Source organism: Lissotriton vulgaris, chromosome 2_1, assembly GCF_964263255.1.
Source record: "Lissotriton vulgaris chromosome 2_1, aLisVul1.2, whole genome shotgun sequence".
Classification (NCBI taxonomy): domain Eukaryota; kingdom Metazoa; phylum Chordata; class Amphibia; order Caudata; family Salamandridae; genus Lissotriton; species Lissotriton vulgaris.
Window position 1 is genome coordinate 87,351,068 of NC_141687.1, and position 20,239 is coordinate 87,371,306.

Genomic DNA, 20,239 nt, shown 5'->3' on the forward strand with positions numbered 1-20,239 from the left:
ACTTGCTTCCAAAGAAAGGAGAAAAGGTCTTTGCTGCTTGCTTTGTCCCCCTGCTTGAAGAAAAGATCTCCAAGAGCTTGAAACTGAGCTTGACCCTGTTCTAGAGGTATCAGGAACAGCAAAGACCTCCCCATGTCTTTGGGCACCGTCTCTGATTGTCACCGCAGAAGAACAGTGTAACCAACTCTGTCACTGAGTCCATCGCAGGATTCCATATCCTGAAAGCACCGACAAGAGCAACAACTTGCTTTGCAACGCAACCCTGGTCTCACTGACTCCATCAACGAGCCGTGGCTTCCATCACGTCCTGAGGGCACCGCACTCCGCAACTCTTCGCTACACGCTGCAAGGACTTCACCGACTCTGTCGATGCCCGACCGGAACATCGACCAGCTTCGTCGCGCACTGTGACCTGTCAGCACTGCCGCTAGCACCGTCTCAACCTTCAATACAAGCACTGGTCTCACCAACTCCGTCAACGAGCAGCTGCCTGCACATCATTGTGAGGACACCACCCGCCGCAACGCTCCGCTTCACAATGCAACCGCGACGTTTGCCCCGACCGACTAGCACCATCGTGTTAGTCGCAACAAGAAAGGTACTGTGTCCGAGTCTGTCGACGCTTTAGCTGGCCCGTATCGACCCAGTCGGCTGGAATTGTTAGACTCTGTCGTATTTAGTATTGTAGTTAGCCCCAGGTGGATCTAACAAGTCGGAGGACCTGTGTTTTTTTGATTTTCTTGCAATTTAAAGGTTATTTTGCACAAGTACTATTTTTCAAGAGTATTGTATGTTGAATTATTTTCGTATTTGGTCTTGTTGGTTTAGATAAAGATTTACTATTTTTCTAAATTGGTGTGGTGTGGTGTCCATTTGTAGTGTTTCCACTGTATTACTGTATGTGTTCACACATGCTTTATTTTAGGAGTGTGTCCTCTCTTTCTCTGACTAGAATCAAGGGTCCCTATTTGGACAAAGGTACCTACCTCTGCCAACTAGAGACCCCCATTTCTAACATCATACCTAAGTCAGAGAACGATACAGAGAAATAGTCCTCAAGCAGAAGGATTATGTTAATTAACTTAGAAACCAGGAGTTAGATGAACATTTCCGCCACACCTTCCTTTTCTAGTGAAGGAAGATCAAGCAAACTTTCCGAAACACAGGCACCTCTTTGACTAAAGAGGCCCTTGTGGCACTTGAGGCTGCAAAAGCATCCAACAAGGTCGCTGATCCTTATTTGGAGCAATGATGTTAAAGTTTCATGTAGGTAAAATCTTTTTAAACATGGTAATGAGTTCACTGGCCCACAGGCTTGGTTGATGGTTAATGGACTATTCTCCAATACTTTGGAGTTGGGCAGAGGCCCGATGTCACTTTTTCAACTTATCTGTTGCATCAGTAGCAATCAGGCATGATCAGACCCCATGACTGAGGGGATTACCTTTGGAAGGGCGTAGCTTAAAAGTTCTTTGTTTGTAGATGATGGGATGCTATCTCTCCGAAATCCATAGAAACCACTTCCATCTCTGGGGGGATACAGCGAAGTGTTGGCCTCTAGACAAACCTTTATACATATCTATCAACTTGTAGACCGTGACGTAGAAGAGGTACAACAGACTATTCCCCCTAAAAGAAGAACTAAGGCTGGGAATGATTTGGGAATATATCTCACTACTCACTAACACAACCTGTTCAGTGTTCATTTATTTTTTTATTATTTAAAGAGTTCTATATGGCGCTGGCTAGACCCGGAGGTATCAGAGCGCTTTACATGAGGAATCACAAGTTACAAAATTACATTCATTACTGGAGCCTAAAATACCAATAGGAAAAGACAGTGTTACACAGTAACATGAGTTCTAAAGTAAAACATAACAAAGACAAAACGTCTGAAGGGGTGTAGAGGGGAGAAGTAAAAAAGAGATTGGAAAGACGATCGAATCAGGCAGACCCGTGAGGGGGAAAGTATTTCATTGAAAACCAAAGTCAGAAAGAAAGTCAGACAAACCGGCAGGGGATCAGCATTCACCAAATCTAGTGTTGCGGTGACTGAATGAGTTGAGAGGGGTCGAAAAGAGGAAACAGGCAGTCCAGCAACACAGGGAGCAGTCCAGTGGTCGATGTCGTCAAGATGGAGGATCCTGGTTACGGGTACCGATAAGAAACACAAAATGTTGGGAGGCAGAAAAAACAATTATAAGCCCCACAAAGGGGGTTAACTCCGCAGAGCAGGATTAGGAAGGGGGGGAGCGTATGAAATTAATCAAGAAAGGAAAAGGACACTTGTAACAAATCATAACCGTTGGTTAGATGGGTGGAACATCCTCAAAAAACTCTATGTTGTTCGTATTCAGCGGTATATGTGTTTCTTCCGCCCCACATTTGAGTTGTGGCAGTTATCATTGGATGCTCCAATAACGTGCTTTTTGCCTGCCTCATCCAGAGGCACCTCTGGTTAAGGAATGCAGTGTCCAGAGATTAAGAGGTTTCCCCCCAAAAGAAGAAAATGTTGTGAACTAAACTAGAGGTGAATTAAAAAAGAGAAAGTCACCCTTGTGTTTTAATGTGAGGTGAAATTCTGCTTGGCTAAAAGTAGACTGGTACTGTGAAAAGATCGTGTTACTGGATCTAATAGTATTTATAACATAGATTTGTCGACATGTTTCAGCTCCTTATGGCCCAACAGGGTCTGTGGAGCTTTCGTCAGGACTAACACACATTGAACGGATACTTACACACTTCGTGTAGTAATACTAGAGTACGCGCTTTATGGTACTCTATTGTAACTCTTCTCAATCTGTGAAAGGAGAGTAGGCTTCTTCCTTGGGGGTATCGCTTCACTGAGCGCAAAGCCGCATGGTTCAGGTTCCTCGACTTGTGCTGACTGTGCCCCCGGATGGTAGTCACAGGATTAAGGAGGGATGAAGGTTGGTGGACACCGATCTCAAACGGGTCTTCAATGTGAGCTTGCTGGGGGCTCCAGGGGCCGCTGTGTCGTCGTCCTGCAAAACCATAAAAACCGGCGATGTCAGTGTAGGCGCATAGGCATAAACCCCGGGAGAGTGAGGCTGCAGATGGAATCCAGGGGGCACGCTTCCCCAGCCACGAGGAGGAAAAACAGGCTTAGGGGTCAAGACTGATTTGCATATGGCTGGGTTCAAACTAGGGTGGCCAAGTGGGCAAAAGAACGATGGATTTAACCCAGATCTTTTGACTGAGGGAGAATGTTTGCATTGTCAGCATTCCGTCCATCATTTGTTTGCTGTAACACTTTTTGCCCTAAGTGGGATGGGTATACCCAGAAGTGGGTTCCTTGCTCTCTGTGCCACTGGATTCAAGCTAGCATGGCTGAAGAAGGGTGACATACCCTGAAACGGGTCCCAGGATGCTTGTTCCTGGTCCAGGGAGGACCTGGCCTGGCAGTTCAGTCTGGACTGTTCCCATGGGGCACAGGGTCAAGACTGATTTGCATATGGCTGTTGGCTGGGCCCAAACTGGCGTGGCCTTAGTGGGCAAAAGAACAATGGATTTAACCCAGATCTTTTTACTGGGGAGAATGTTTACATTGTCAGCATTCCGTCCATCATTTGTTTGCGGTTGCACATATTTCTACTGGAAGCACAAACAGCCAGCTATTGAGATTCTGCTAGGGGTGGCAGTTAGTTTTAGGTGTTTTGCAGCAAGAACTTTTTAGAGTTTCTCATCTTTCAAAAGGAAAAAGTTCTTATGTTTCTCTTTTCCAATGCACTTCATCCCTTGGTTTTACTCAAGAGGAAGTGCCACTCCAAGGGTCACTCATTTGATCATTGATCAATAAAAGTACACTGAAGCAAGGAAAAGTCACCCATAACCACTTGGCAGCTATGAAAGGTGCAAGTGACAGTGGTTGCTATGTGTTGCTATATCCACTCTCTTACAAGAAATGAAAACAGACATACAAGGATGAAATCATCTTTACATCTCATGGCTATGCAGAGAAGTAGCAAATAAAAAGAAAAGTATGCGTAAACATCTTTATATATTCTAGGGCTGCTGGTCCGTATAGAACATAATTTTTTTCAACCAGTGACTCATGATGTTTTGAATTTTGTCTTGTTGGGAAAACTGACCAGGATTTTGACAAAATTCATAAAGTCCTTGGAAAAAAAGGATGTTTTACATTTCCAGATGTGGGAAACTACTCTAAAGGGGCACAATCAAGAATACTGGGTGAATGATCAGACTGTCCATCAAGCAAACCAGAGGTCCCAATGGATGAAGCAGGAGGGGGTGCTTACTTGGGATATTGCTTGGCTCCCGCTGAGGAGCAGACCTCAAAATGTATAATGCAGTCAGGTGACAAGCAAGCTCTCATGAGGGCCTGATTCACAGAACTAACTTAAGACAAAATCCTAAACTTACTACTTTTTGTATTCACAGAAGTTAAGGTTTTGTCTTAAGTTTGTCTTAAGACAGACTTAAGACAGACTTAAGTTAGGATTTTGTCTTAAGCCTTTCTTAAGTCTGTCTTAAGACAAACTTAAGACAAAATCCTAACTTTTGTGAATACCAAAAGTAGTAAGTTTAGGATTTTGTCTTGAGTTAGTTCTGTGAATCGGGCCCTCAGACACATGGGACTCTGTAGCAATGACACACAGCTTCACAACATATCCGTCCCCACTGACAATAGTAAATTTAACCAGGATTTCTAGTCAGAGTTAGAAGCGTTGTTTTCCTCTGGTGGCGAAACAGAGTTTTTAGGAAAGTGTTTAATGTATATCTGGGGCAGAACCTTAGATCTTTTGAAGAGTATGGGAGTGCATTTAGGCTTCCGGAAATAGTAGAATTTAGGTACAAACCCCTCGCTGGCATGGCGTTGCAAATACCGCCACTAGTCTGAAAACAGTGTCTGAATTCATTATAATGATATTCACAAGTAATGAAATGGTTGGTGTCGCGCCTGCACAGATTATTGTCCACACAGAGGAAAGACAGTAGATAAGGATGGGCTGAGAATCTGGGTCAGAGGAAGGCTGGGTTGACCTAGTGAGAGATATCTTTACCACAGAGGAATGATCAATAAAGATCATGAGAAGATGGTATGGAATCACTTACAGATTGTTTAGGATGTTTCTGAAAATCACATATAGATGTTCAATCAATTGTGGGGGGGGGGGAAATGCACACAAGTATTAATATGGTGAGCATGCCCTGTTAGATCAGGGTAGTGTACAGAGGTTTTTAGCTGCATTTAATTCTATAATGGGTTTCAAATTCCATAAGTCCATGCCATGGCATTAATGGTAATAGTTGATGGAGTGGCAGGAAATAGGGAAGTGGAAATAGTATCTGATATTTAGACTGTGGTCACTGTCATAATAATGAACTGAAAGAAAATATTAGGTTTAACCTTCTATATGTGGATATGGACATTGTGGAATCTAGGGCCATGGAAAGTTGAAGAACCACCTTATGAAAGACAGAAGCAACATTCTAGAGATATTTAGCTCTATACTGGAAGACCTGGTACAAGCATCCAGCGAGTTTACATGCCCATTGCTACCCCTCCGCGAGACTTGGGGCCCTGAGACTTATCTCAGAACTGTGCATGAGACCGGTTAACCTGGAGGGATCTCCTTCGATGCAGGCTTGCTCGTTGGAGTATCATGAATAATATACAATAGGGGATAGTGGGAAGGGGAGGAAAGGTTTCAGCGGTGTAACACAGGCCTCAGCAGCCCCTGTGGTGCAGGGAGCCCCAGGGTCAGACTGGCCCTAGCAGGTTTCGGGCATGTCCCTGGGAGGCTGGAAGGGTGGGGGGCAGTTTTCCAGCGGTGCTGTAATATCGGACCCCAGTAACAAAGGCAGGAGTGCTTCACAGTTGCACACCCTCAACACCCCGAGGGGGCTGGTCTGACAAAATTGCCTGGGCTGCTTTGGGTTCCCAGTCCAGCTCTGGGGGGGCCCTTTTCGGCCCAGGTCTACACATATCAGTGAGAGAGGAGGCCCTCATCACAATCTGCAGGGGGCCTGTCATTTTGAGGGTCACCACTGGAAAGATTGTGTTATACCTGGGATAGGAGTACATTGAAGGTACATTGGCGATGTATATACTTACGTTTTTAATCTAATTTAATTCTACGTTTTGTTGAATGCCTTCCATTAAAGTATTAGAATGATTCCCAAACAAATCTGAACAATGATAATGCTAACACGAGGCAGAGTTGCCTTACCTCTCCAATCATATTTGTGCTAACATCAAAGCCCGAAGCACTAGAAAGACTGGGAATTTTAGAGGACTCACTTTTGGTCACTAACAAAATTAATTTGCACTACGTGCAGGCAATGTGATTAACTCAATTCATTTATGGATTTTTGTTGAGTGTGTGACAGGCCCTGGGGCAGCAACTCAGAAAACAGGGGGCACAAGTGGTCAAGATAGTCACTAAAACAATGCAGTTGTTTCGAATGCCAAGAGCAATCCGCTCCTACTAGAAACCCTTGTGAAATTGATAAATAGCCTGTGAAATGATGAGTCCTATAGGTTGTTGGCCCATTGGGTAAATGACCACCTCAACACCTATTGACCGCGACGTTGACGATTGGATACAAATGGGAATCGTGAGTGTGGATTTATGCTGGAGTTGCGTTTTACATATTGAAGCTGTGGAAAATCCTCACTATTTATTAGAAATATATCCAATAAATAGGGTACACATGTCAAACAGCTATTTAGATGTAATTGATTTAGTCCATTTACCTTAATCATTTTTCATTTTCATCACCATATTTTTATCAGTTCCAAGACTCCTTCTCCTGTCTCCTCTATAACCTTCTTTCCTCTCTTTTTCTTTTGTTATGCAGTTGTCCTTTGATTCGTATTCTTCATTCTGCACTATCAGTATGTACTTCTTTTTACCTCTTTCACTTATTAATCAGTCCTCTCTCCTTCAACTTGTCTCTTTAATGCAGATTTCTTTTCTTCTCTTTTACATACTCCCTACCTCTTGTTTGTCCTTCCTTGCAGCATCCTTCTTTTTTTATCGCTAATTCAAATCAAATCAAAAAGTCCTTTATTCGGTATTTCAGAAAAACACCATAAAAGTACATATAAAATTTACTATTAAAACAAGTTTAAAAGTACCGATTGTAAGTTTCACATCAAATTAGATAAAAATTCAAGTCAGATTAAAATACAGTGTGCAAATATCATACACAAAATAGAGATTTAGACTTTGGACTGTAGATAAATAAAGTGCTTATGAAAGATTCGGCCTGTGCTTAAGACAAAGCTTCAGAAAATGGGCAATGTTTTGTGCAAAAGTTTGGTTTTCCAGAAATTGTAATGCGAGAAATGCCGGGCAGCATCTCCTAAGACCCAGAATTCTTAACAGCGGAATCAACCATTTTTTCCTGGGATCCGTGTATAATTTGCAAAAGATCATTACGTGCATTGTTGATTGGGGCGATATGCCGTCACACGGACATGGCGCCAGGACGCCAGACCAATCGTTTGTTTCTGGGAAGGAGACCATACGATGGAAAATGTTTAGCCTGAAGCGTGTTAGCAGGAATTTTTCAAATGCACTTAGATCAAATAATAGGTAGGGCTGGATGTTTGGGGTAAATTGGATTACTAATGCGTGCTGGACAGTAGGTTTAGAGGCCTCGGAGGACAACCGTAATTGTTCAAGATGGGATAGGCATAGTTTTTTTAAACTCTTTTTTGGAATTTCCGAAACGTCCAATGTAGAGTTGTAATACCTTGACAGTCCTAGATCAGTTAGAAAATTCCTGACATAGAGCAACCAACCCATCTTGTGAAAGTACTCCAAAGAGAGGGAGTCTTGCAATAATGCTCGAGTGAATGTGGTTTTGGGGGCAGTCCAAATACGGTACCACAGAAGGATTGGTTGTAACTTGGCGATATCAGTGATATATGGTAAGCCTAGTTCCAGGTGACAGTTGAATGTTGAAGTACTACGCGGGACTGCAAGGAGGTAACTCAAAATGTTTTTCTCAACTTTCTGGAGTGAATCTACCTTGCAGTTACCCCAAATGCCCGCCCCATTGGTAGCTATAGTTGCACATTTAGCTTTATAGATGGTAATCAATTCCATGGGGGGTCTTTTCCCTAATCTCTGAGCAAAATTGATTAGTGCAACTACTGCCCTTGTAAAGAGTAGTTTCCTTGTTTCGACAGCCTGCTTCCAGCAGCCTTTGTCGTCTATTAGGACGCCCAGGTAAGGAGCAGTCTTGGTGTTGTTGTCAATAAAAAACTCCTTAGGCTTCTTCACTCTGGGGCCTGTTGACATGACAAAGGTATTTTTAATGTTTATTTTCAGATCTAACTCTGCCATGAAGCCATGGTATTGAATCAAGGAACATTGGAGTTCGGCTGGGGTTCGGGCCAGGATCACGGCGTCGTCGGCGTACAGGATGGGGGGGGACAGGGCGCTTGTTGATCATAGGCAGGGACCCGGCACCCCTCCAGCATGGCAGACTCCAGGCCGTTAGTGTATAGAGTGAACAGGAAGGGTGCCAGGACACAGCCCTGCCTCACCCCCCTCTCCACGTCAAATGCAGCCGTGAGCTCGCCGTTCTTCCTATGTCTCACCCTAGCAGTTGCGTTGGCATATAGTTCCCGGATGAAACTTAACAACTTAGGCTCTACTCCCATGTTGGACAAAATCGACCACAATTTAGAATGGGCTACGCAGTCAAACGCAGAAGAGGGATCTACATAGGCCATGTGTAAATTACCGTTCTGTGCATTCAAGTATTTTCCGGTCAGCAAGGTTAGATTTAATACTTGGTCCACCCTTCCTAGGCCTTCCCTAAACCCAAACTGAATCTCACTGAGTTTGTTATTGTCCTCTGCCCATTGTTGCAATCGCTCAAGAATTATCCTTCCCATTGCTTTACCCAAAGCGTCTAATAGGGAAATTGGGCCATAGCAGGACGGGGACTGACGATCGCCCTTTTTAAAAATGGGGACCAAAATAGACTGACCAGGATTTTATAAGCCATACGGCGCAAGATGCTTCTATGACTCTGGTCAAAAGTGGGGTCCAGAGTTCAACATTATACTTAAATAGATCCACTGGCACCCCATCAGGGCCGGGGGCCTCCCCCCCCTTGCTGACCAGCAGTGCACGCTCAACTTCCATGTGACTGATTTTAAGTTCTATGGGAAAGGGCGACTGAACCTGCTGGGGGACGGGTCGTTCGCTTACGTATTGGACCTGATGGGCGCCGTTCGGGGTACTAAATATCCCTATAAAGTGTTGGATCCATTGAGCTTCTCCTATTGCAATGTCCAATTTGGGCATGTCCCTTTGCTCTGTGAGGAAAGGCGACTTAATCACTTTCCAAAATGCGGTACTATCCTTCAATTTGGAACTATTATGTAACTGCACCCAGAGTTAATTTTTAATCTCTATTTTCCTGGCCTTAATGGCCTGATTATAGGCCTTCCTGAGGTTTACTATCATTTGCTTGTCCCTTGGTATTTTGTGAAGGGCTTTCTTGAGATTAGAGTAAGCTTTGGTACTGTAGTGTAGTTCCTATATTCCCAATAGGCTCTGCGCATTGGAATAATATATTCAGCAGTGTAGACGTAGGACTGAAGTCGACTAGGTCTCTACTGACTATATTAGACTTAAGGTTTGCCAGCTAGCTCAGAGGTCACTAGAAACGTTCTCGAATAAACGAGGAGGAGTTTAACCTCCCTGGATAGACAAGAAGGGATTAGCTTCCGACAACCATATAACATGACAACTTTGCTCCCTCAGAATAAGAGTGTATCTCTAGAGTTGTGTGAAAACAATAGACAGCTATTTCACTCAGTCATTGTGCGTACTTAGTTTCACCAGAGTGCAGAGAAAAGAGAGACGGGCGTTTTCAATAAAAAGGTGTAATTTGTTGAGCAGTCTTCTTTCTCATGCAAGAGAAATGAATTGCCGTTATTGCAATACTTAATGTAAAGTATAGTGCATACAGTAAAAAGAGTATTATGAAATAATACTGTAAAAGCATTGATATGGTTTCTTAGCCATAAGATACTTTAAAATGGATAAAATATATACATACATATATACATTGACTAACATACTCAACTGGTGCTTCTAAATACGCCTACCCCGGTGTACCTGACCTAAGCCTAATACGTGGGAAGGAGTAAGTAAGTAGCAGTTTAAGTTAAGTTGGTTTTGCCAAGAATCTGACTCAAGAATTGTCTTCAAGGGTTTAGTCAGCTCCGTACCTGGGTAATAGAATGCAGGAGGTCTGGTATCTCTCTTTCAGGACTCGATATCCCAGCAGCCTGCGAAGGCGGCTGAGAACACCGGAGCTGGATATCTCGGCAGGAGAAAAGACAGCGTCTCTCTAAGTGCGTCAAAGAGGAGGGGCAGCTTCCGTGGGCTCTCGCATCAGCTGGGCTCTCGGGCAAGTAGATAGCTGCTCGGCTCCAAAACCACCACCGTGTGTTTGCTTAAGGCAACGTTGGTATATTTATACCTGAAAGGTGCCGAGTTTGACGTAAGGTTTGGACATAAGACGTCAATAAAGATGTCACTAAGAACTGACTGTTCCTTTAGTGTTCGCAGGAGTTTTAATGACAAATCAAAACAAAAGCAAACAGGGATTTCCCAGGTTGCTGGAGGTTTGGTGTGTCGAAAGAACTCGTTGTGCTTTCTAGGAATCCAAGGAAGTAGCTTCTGCCGTGCTTTGGACTGCAAGGGTTATTTACTTAAATATGGATCTGATTCCTTATGCCATTATAGGGATATTATTGATTATAGCCGTACAAGGGCATAAAATAGCAATATTGATTCAGGTTCCTAGATAAAACACAATAGTACAGGACCCATTGAACCAACCTATATTTTTCCCTTTTTTGTCTCTCAGTTTCCTAGTTAGAGATGTTTTTATTACCATGGTGATTCTTGAGAAACCAGCCAGAACCTCGTCATATGGCGCTGTAGGGTCTAAACAGGTCTCACTTGAAGTCAAAGAGTCCCTTACAATCTCTGTAGTAAGTTGGTTCGGATCTATTTTATACCACCTGAGTGTGTACCCGTTTACTTTATCTAAAGTTGGGGACCCCAACCCATAGTTCCTTGGAGGATCTAGGTTCTGTGAGTTATTTAGAAGAAGTAGAGTGATGCAATTTGGGAAGTGGTCGCTAGTGGCGTTTCCCAAAGTAGCATTCTTTAATATGCACGATGCTGCACAACGTGAGAGAAAGATAACATCTATTATACTTGACAAGCCTCTTCCACTAAATGTGGTAGTGAGGGGCACTTCAGGGACCGCCAATTCGTTAGCTAGACCCAAATCTAAGGAAAATAAGGATTCGTTAAGACAATCACCAACTGGGGTATGTGGAAAATGAGCCAGAGTGTTTTTGTCCTTTCTTCTATGCCACAGTTGGATTTCATGTTATTACGAGTGCAGAGGGATAAGTTAAAATCTCCCCCCCCAAACTAAAAGAGGATAATCCTGATAAACTTTTAGATTCTCTTGTAGGGAATGGACAATATTCTTGAAGGTAGAGGCCAGCTGGGAATGATGGAGGTTATTATAGAAGTTCGTCAAAATATAGCAACCCTCAGTTTTCAATCGTATCCTTATTATTTGAAAGTTTGGGTCAGTCTTAACTACTGTAATTTCCTTGGTGTTAACAAGATTAGAGATAAAGATTATTAAATCTCCTTTGGCACGGCCCGCAGGTGAGGGAGTAGCTGGGGAAAAATATGTTTTATAGCCCACTATGTGACTTGGTTCGGTGGCCCAGGTCTCTTGTAGACAAAGGACATCGAAATCCCCCACGAAACTTAGCCAATGGTCGTTGGTCAGTTTAGAACGAAGGCCAGCTACGTTCCAAAACGTCATTGTGAGTGTAGGAACGTCCAAACAGATCGGGAAATCTTGAGAGATTATGCTCCAGGGAGTTTGCTCTGCGTAACTAGAGAAACTATGTTCAGAATTCTGAACTTCTACCTCTTGCCAGGAGGTCGTGTATGCCGTACTGTTAATTTTCTTACAATTATTTGGGTCTACTTCTGGTAAGACCTGGGTTATTGCTAATTTTCTTTACCTGTTTCCATGTTCTACCCTTTGTTGCGTCCTTTATTCCTTTCTGTTACTCTTCATTGCTTATTTCCACATTTCCTTGCTCCTTCCTTTATTCGTTCATTTGATCTTCCCTGCTCTCTCTCTCTCCCTTTTTTCTGTAGTGTATCCCTACACACAGTTATCTTGTCTAGCCCTTTGTTCTCACACTCTCTTGTGTTCTTTCCTTCAGGAATGAGTGGAGGAGGCCTTGTTCCTGCACCAGTTCCCCCGTGGCCATCAAGTACAGACGGAGGGCTGAGGCCCACAGGCTGGAGCGCTGCGATGCCGGCCTCTGCCCATGCTTCTCCTGGGCCTTTCACCAAGCTCAAGATGAAGGACTCCCCCTCAGTGTCCTCCTGGAGGACCTGTGCTGCAGTCACTGTAGACCAGAAGGTGACAGGACTCTATCTCCTGCCTATGCGGAGGATCAGGAAGAAACCCTAGTGGAGGATTCATGGCCTGAAGAAGGTGAGGGTGAGGGACAGTGAGCCGAAACAGTGAAGACTCCTTTTGTGCTGAAAGCTAGAAGTGTAGGTGGCAATAAAGCACTGCATCTTTGATATGACTGCTGAATCATAAGATCTTCAGCAGCTATGAGTGCTGGAGAGAGAAGAAGGGGCAAGTTTAACCGTTAAAAAGGGGCTGTGGGTGTTATAAAAACATAATGTGAATTTGTCCTGACCAGAGATGCTGGTAAATATAAATAGCATAAGGACAGAATAGATAAGATTGTTTTACAGAATATTGTGAACAAAAATACCGGGAGGCACAAATATGGTCTCAGAAATATTGTTTAACATAATATTGTGTTCCTGTACTTATAATGGGAATAACAAAAAAAAAATGTGCCAAAAATATTGTGGAAGAGATTATTGCCAAAAAAGGGAAGCATATCATTTTCTTTTTACTGAACAAGTACTACAAAGTTATATATAGACATAAGTTCAGCCCTACTCACAAAAGAACGGGTAACATCAAAGGATCTGTATTTTTATACAAAGTCCAAAATGTGAAAGCTGACGCATTTCTCCAGAATGAGACTGCGTGCCGGGAACCAGTGCCTGCTGCCTGGTTAAAACATAAAGTCCAGCCCTACTCACAAAAGAATGGGTCCGACACTTGCTCGGTAACATCAAAGGATCTTTATTGCCATAACATCAGGCGCATGGCGTTGAAATGTTGTGTTCGTGAAACGCAAGGGCAAACACTTTTCAGCCTTGCAGCTTTCCTCAGTGCCAGTTCCACATCAACAGCGATATTCCACCGGAGGCTTATTTGAAAATTCAGCGGTCCACTCCCATTAGGTTATGCTGTTAACCCCTCCGCTGTGTAGCCACTGCATGCGCTGCTCCCAGGGCTGATCCACGCCAGGTTTTATGTGTTCCGCTATGAGTGCATATTGAGTAACTGTGCACCCGTACACCCAGTGGTGCCCCAAACCTGTTGGCCACGGACCTCACAACCACCGCAGCAGCCCATCTAGGGGTGACATCAATGGTGTAGTTAGTCTGTTACCTTCACGCAGTACAATGCTGCTTCCTCTCTCCCCTTGCAGCAGTGTTGTACAGTGAAACTCTTATCTGCTCGGGGGAGGGGGCGACAGAACAGGGGGCGTGCCAGGAACCAGTACCTACTGACTGGTAAAACATAAAGTCCAGCCCCACATATATATATATATATATATATATATATATATATATATATATATATATATTCACTGAAAAAAACATAGGTTTCAGGCACATTATAGTTCGAAGTTAGCATTTAAAAAACCTTAGAAATTCACTGAAGAAACAAAAGTTTCAGGGGTGCTGTAGTTAGTTGGACATTTCACTCATACAAAACCATAGAAATTCATCCGTTGAAGTTAGTTCTGCTAACTATAAGTCGCGCCCCTCAATGCACTGCTGATGACGTCACATATTACATCACTCATGACATGGTCAGTGACATTACTGATGACATCACTGATGACATCTCAAATTACATCACTCATGACATCACTCATGACATCATCCAGTGACTGTGTGTTTCTGTAAAGTTTAAATATGTTTATATAGGTAAAGGCGTATTAAAAAATGAGTGGGTGTATAAGTGTCTGAATGGAAGATTTAGTAGGTGTGTAACTGACTATAAATGAGTGATTAAACGTATCTTACTGAATACATGGGTTAGTGACTAAACTGTGTGAATGTCTGTATCCGTCTGTCTGTAGGTGTGTAACCGTCTAAGCTACATGAGCGTCTATATATGTTATTGATTGGTTCTCTGAGTATCTGTACGGGTGTCTGAGTGTTTATGTGGGTGGGGTGTGTGTGACTGTGCATGGATGTGTGAGTGGGTGATTCACTTGGTGCATGGTTTCAAGAGTGCACATGTGATGGATTGTATGGGTGGGTGAGTGTGTGTATGGGTGTTATAGTGAGTGAATGTATATCCCAGTGGTACATGTGTGAGTAACTACATATGTGGAAGGCAGTATATATGTGTGTTGGAGTATATAAATGGCTATAAGTGAGAGTGTGTGATTCTGCGAGTGGATGTATGGATGACTGTGTGCTTTTATCAGTGATTGTATAAGAGTGTAAGAATGTGCTAGTATTTGTATGAGTGATTGAGCAGGTGTGTGTATAACTGAATAGGTGAGTAAATGGCAGTGTGATTAATTATTTGCATGACTGACTAGGTGTATGAGTACCTCTATGGATGAGTGGAGGTGTGTGAGTGTTTATATAGGTGTATGAGTGCTTATTAAGGTGTATGAGTGCATATGATAGTCCTGTACTGAGTGACCATAAGTATGACTGACTGTACAGGTCAGTGAGTGGATGTGTTTGTAAATCTAAGAATCAGTGAGTGTGTATGTAGTTATTGCTGTTGGAGTGTCTATGGTTTTGAGAATGGCAGTCTGTAATTTAGAGTGGGTGCATCAAAGGTCATATTAGGGTGTGAGAAGATGCATCAATTTATCACATGGATGATGTCATCAGTGATGTTATGAGTGATGTAATTTGAGATATCATCAGTGATGTCACTGACCATGTCATGAGTGATGTAATAGGTGACGTCATCAGCAGTGCATTGCGGGGGCGCGAGTTATAGTTAGCAGAATTAACTATAATAGGTGAATTTCTATGGTTTTGTACAAGTGAAATGTCCAATTAACTATAACACCCCTGAAACCTATGTTTTTTTTCAGTGAATTTCTAAGGTTTTTTAAATGCTAATTTCTAACTATAACGTGCCTGAAACCTATGGTTTTTTTAGTGAATTTCTAAGGTTTTTTAAATGCTAATTTCAAGCTATAACGTGCATGAAACCTATGGTTTTTTTCAGTGAATTTCAAAGCTTTTTCAAATGCTAGTTTCTAACTATGCCTACAGACGTAGGACATGTGAAGAAAGAAGAAACAACGCACCGAAAGAAGCAAAAGAAATGCAGAAAGAAGCAACTGAAGTCTACAAAGACGAAGAAAAATGCAGGAAGAAGCAAGACTGTGCAGAAAAAGCCAACAGAGGAGCAGAAAGAGGCCTTCTTCCAAAATTATACTGTGGCCACAACTTTTTCAGACGGGTACTGGTGGTAACTGACTCTTACTAATCAGGCCTAGAGCCAGTGCTATGCTAAAACACACTTAGAATACAGTTACAACACCTACATACACTAGGGAATACTATGCCTTGGGGTACCCTTGTGATTAGCATTACCTCCTCTGTAAGGCCCTAGTACATAATAGGGCAGGGGGATTAAAACTACCTATTAAAACTCGCTACGGGTGCGTTTGCACAGTGGTGCAGGGGGGGCCTGAGGTGACATGTGTGCAAACACGCCCTGTGGCCATTTTAAGTTAGTAGATTAAGTTCCCTTGAATCCTGACGGTCCCTGGGGTCCAACTAGCCAACCAGGTATCACCAGTATGCGCCACAGAGCTGCGTTGCAGAGAGGTGTAAAAAGGGGCGTGGCCCAGCTCACCTCTCTGCAACTCAGCTCTGAGGCGCTTACTGAAGGTACCTTGTGAGGTTGTAGACCCCCAGGGATCCTAAGAATAGAAGAGGAATGAGTTCCCCAACTTATAATGAACCTCAGGGCGTGTTTGCACACATGTCACCTAATGCCTAGCCCCCTCCCTTCACCACTGTGCAAACAAGCCCATGGCGCATTTTAAATTTGGAGATTAAGTCCCCTTGAATCCTGAGGGTCCCTGGGGTCCAATTAGCCCACCAGGTACCTCCAGTAAGCGCCACAGAGCTGCGTTGCAGAGAGGTGTAAAAAGGGGCATGGCCTGGTGCACCACTCTGCAACGCAGTGCAGTGGCGCTTACTGGAAGCGCCTGGTGAGCTAGCTGGCCCCCAGAGGCCCTCAGAATTGAAGGGGAATTAATTCCCCAACTTTAAACGCACCACAGGGCGTGTTTGCACACGTCACCTCAGGGCCCGCCCCTCCCTTCAACACTGTGTAAACACACCCCATGGCACGTTTTAAGTTAGGGGATTAAGACCCCTTGAATCCTGAGGGTCCCTTGGGTCCAACTAGCCCACCAGGTACCTCCAGTAAGCACCACAGAGCTGCGTTGCAGAGAGGTGTAAAAAGGGGCATGGCCAGGAGCACCTTGCTGCAACACAGCACAGTGGGGCTAACTGGAAGCACCTGGTGAGCTAGTTGGCCCCCAGAGGCCCTCAGAATTGAAGGGGAATTAATTCCCCAACTTTAAACACGCCACAGGGCGTGTTTGCACACGTTACCTCAGGCCCCACCCGTCCCTTCACCATTGTGTAAACACACCCCATGGCACATTTTAAGTTGGGGGATTAAGTCCCCTTGAATCCTGAGGGTCCCTGCGGTCCAACTAGCCCACCAGGTACCTCCAGTAAGCACCACAGAGCTGCGTTGCAGAGAGGTGTAAAAAGGGGCATGGCCCGGAGCACCTCGCTGCAATGCAGCGCAGTGGCACTTACTGGAAGCACCTGGTGAGCTTGTTGGCCCTCAGGGACCCCCAGGATTGAAGAGGAATTAATTCCCCAACTTAAAACGCGCCACAGGGCGTGTTTACACACATGTCACCTCAGGCCCCGCCGCCTACCCCGGGCGCGTTTTAAGTTGGGGGTTAAAGTCCCCTTGAATCCTGAGGGTCCGTGGGGTGCAACTAACCTACCAGGTACCTCCATTAAGCGACACAGAGCTGTGTTGCAGAGAGGTGTAAAAAGGGGCATGGCCTCTGAATACCTCTCTGCAACGCAGCTCCCTGGCGCATTCTGGAGGTACCTGGTGGGATAGTTGGCCCCAGGGACTCTCAGGATTCAAGGGGACTTAATTCCACAACTTAAAACACACCGGGGGCGCATTTGCACAGTGGTGAAGGAAGGGGGCGGGGCCTGAGGTGACATGTTGCGCCCACTCTTGCGGTGCAGCGATAGGCGGCTGCCACAGGACTCTTAAAATGGCGGACGGCTCTTCGGATTTGGGCCTGGTCCACTAACATGGCCCTGGGACACCTTGGAACTCGGACGTCCCCTGAGCCTTGAAGATTTTACAAAAGTCTTGGGGGCTCCCGACTCCTGCTGGCTTCCGGTGGGGAGCGGCTGCCCTGATTGCTCGCGGAATGACCACGACGGAGCCACAAGATGGTGGTGCTCTCAGGCTGACGCCAGCTTTAGTCTGAAACATCTAGAAACAAGGTGGGGCTTTCATCGTTTGGGAAAAAAAATGTTTTAATCCAATGAAAAGTGATATTTTTAGGTCATATGATCAAGCCTTCCATCATTAGGAAACCAAAAGTAAAATGAACCAATGAAAAGTTTTATAAAGAAGTCACATGACCTGTTATGCTTACGTTACGCGCTGCTATAAAAAGCGTAGAAAATCCGTTGGCACGTGAGTAGCGGACCGATGTGCGAATAGGCCGAAGGCAGCACAACGCGCCGAGATCCGGATGGCACCGAGGTGGTGTCCAGCAAGTTGCACTGGTGTGGCCATCCTACAATGCTGCACCGAAAGTCGGCGTGGGGTGCCTGGGGTGTGGGGTGAGGTGGCGCAAACTGGCCTCTCTCGCCTCCCCAGGTGGAGGCACCTGATGTGCAGTGCGGCGCCCCTTATCTTTTCACTCGCCGTCCAGCAGAGTTGCGCCCGCACTTGCTGCTACAGTAGGCCGAAGTTAGCACAACGCGCCAAGATCCGGATGGCACCGAGGTGGTGTCCAGCAAATTGCCGCACTGGTGTGGCCATCCTACAATGCTGCGCCGAAATTCGGCGTGGGGCGTCCCGTTGGCCTGTGAGGTCACGTCAGTCAGTGGGGGCTGTTTGAGAAAGCAATGTGATGCTGTGCGTCGCCCCCAAGATGGAGGCTCCTCGGCTGCAGTGGGGCGCCCCTTGGTGTTTCACTCGCTATCCAGCTGAGTTACGTCCGCACTTGCGGCTACAGTAGGCCGAAGGAAGCACAACGCGCCGAGATCTGGATGGCACCGAGGTGGTGTCTAGCAAGTTGCCGCACTGGTGTGGCCATCCTACAATGCTGCGCCGAAAGTCCCATGGTCCGGCGGAACATTTTTCCTTTTCCTTTCTGCATCTTTTCCCACAATCCGTTTAACCTTTAGACACGACCAGGTCCCTGAATGTGTGCAGGGGGACGCTATTGATTGAATCAAAATGGCGGCTTCACACAAAGCTGACTCAAGCGTTGCTGGTGATGCTATACAGACAAAAAATGGTTTTCAGTTTGTACATTCTTCAGGATTTTTCCATCCAAGTCTGCTTGAGAGTTTGTAGAACAATGGCTTTAGATCTTGCCCTCCCCTCTTTTGACTGTTGGTCTTGTTGCCTATCTCTTCTGTTGTCATTTAACTGAACCTTTTTTGACTGCCGAAAGGGGTTCTGGTCCGACCGCTGGTTGGTGGAGATATTTTGACTATATCCTGGACCTGCCCGGCCTCGCCCAAAATGGCGCTGGTATAAATGGGACTCGTAACTTCTTGTTGTGTACTGGTTGCACAACCTTGATATCACGAGATACGTATGCAGTTTTGAAGCACATGGTGGGCGGGAATGAGAATTGATTGAATATTTTGACATCCCTATTGATATTAAGTTCTGATGTGTTATTGATTACTGTACTATTGAAAGTTCGAATTAACGTCACCCATGGTACTTGCCCGCAAATGTATATCTAGATAATTTTATTGTAAGTGGCCCTGTCGTATTTTAATTACAAAATGTACGTCCACCGATTCCGCAACTGTTAGACACCTTAGTTCTTGCAACCTAATGGCCCGCTCGTTGCGTTCCTCTACAGTGTAAATGTCTCCTCATCATATACGATTCCAGTTTGCTCCGTGGTCGGTCCACGTGGTTATAGGCCCGTATTTGTATACTGACATTTTCACAATAAAGGTTTTTAAAACAAAACATGGTAGTAGTATTTACATTGGTAAAGTTTTTAATTTTAGTTTCTGTTTTCGAATCAGTAAAAGGCAAGTGAAATAAAGCAGTCCAATTACATGACGGATAAAAGGTATAATACGCAGGAACGCAGTAAAGATAAATGGTCAAGGGCTGTTGTGTTTTTTACTCCTGCAACATAAAGTGATCGATAAGAATCTGATATTCAGGCGTATCGGCGACTAAGACAGCAGGCCGAGCATCTTTTGCTCAACGGCTCTGTCATGGGACGAAGAAACGCCCTTTTGCTAGAAAAAGGAATATATTTTACTTGCAGGACAGTTGTAAATTTTCCGGGAAAATACATTAGCCTGGAACATTATAACATATATGTTTAAGAAAAAATAATGTTCGAAAGCAATAAAAAGCGTAATTTTTAGGTCATATGACCAAGCCTTTCATCATTAGTATAACAAAAGTAAAATGAACCAATGAAAAGTTTTATTAACAAGTCACATGACCTGTTATGCTTACGATACGCGCTGCGCGCCGCGCCCCGGATCCCTTCCGGGAAGCTGCGCTTCGCGCACTGGAGTACTTCCGGGTGCGCTAACGCGGCGTGTCATATAACGCATTACGCGACAACGTAGGTCCAGAATATAGTCAAAATGTCTCCACCAACCAGCGGTCGGAACACAACCCCTTTCAGCAGTCTAAAAAGTTCTGTTAAATGACAACAGAAGGGACAGGCAACAAGAACCATCAGTCA

The 20,239-nt window shown here is 44.6% G+C and overlaps 1 protein-coding gene across 1 annotated transcript in view; it reads left to right on the plus strand.

Annotated features, from left to right (window-relative positions):
* Positions 1 to 20,239, plus strand: part of LOC147729618 (uncharacterized) — a 124,127-nt gene that overhangs the window by 37,136 nt on the left and 66,752 nt on the right. Inside the window, exon 2 of the mRNA XM_086958468.1 lies at positions 12,290 to 12,567. Within this exon, the coding sequence (XP_086814594.1) occupies positions 12,290 to 12,567 (278 nt within the window). The remainder of the gene's footprint in view (positions 1 to 12,289; positions 12,568 to 20,239) is intronic.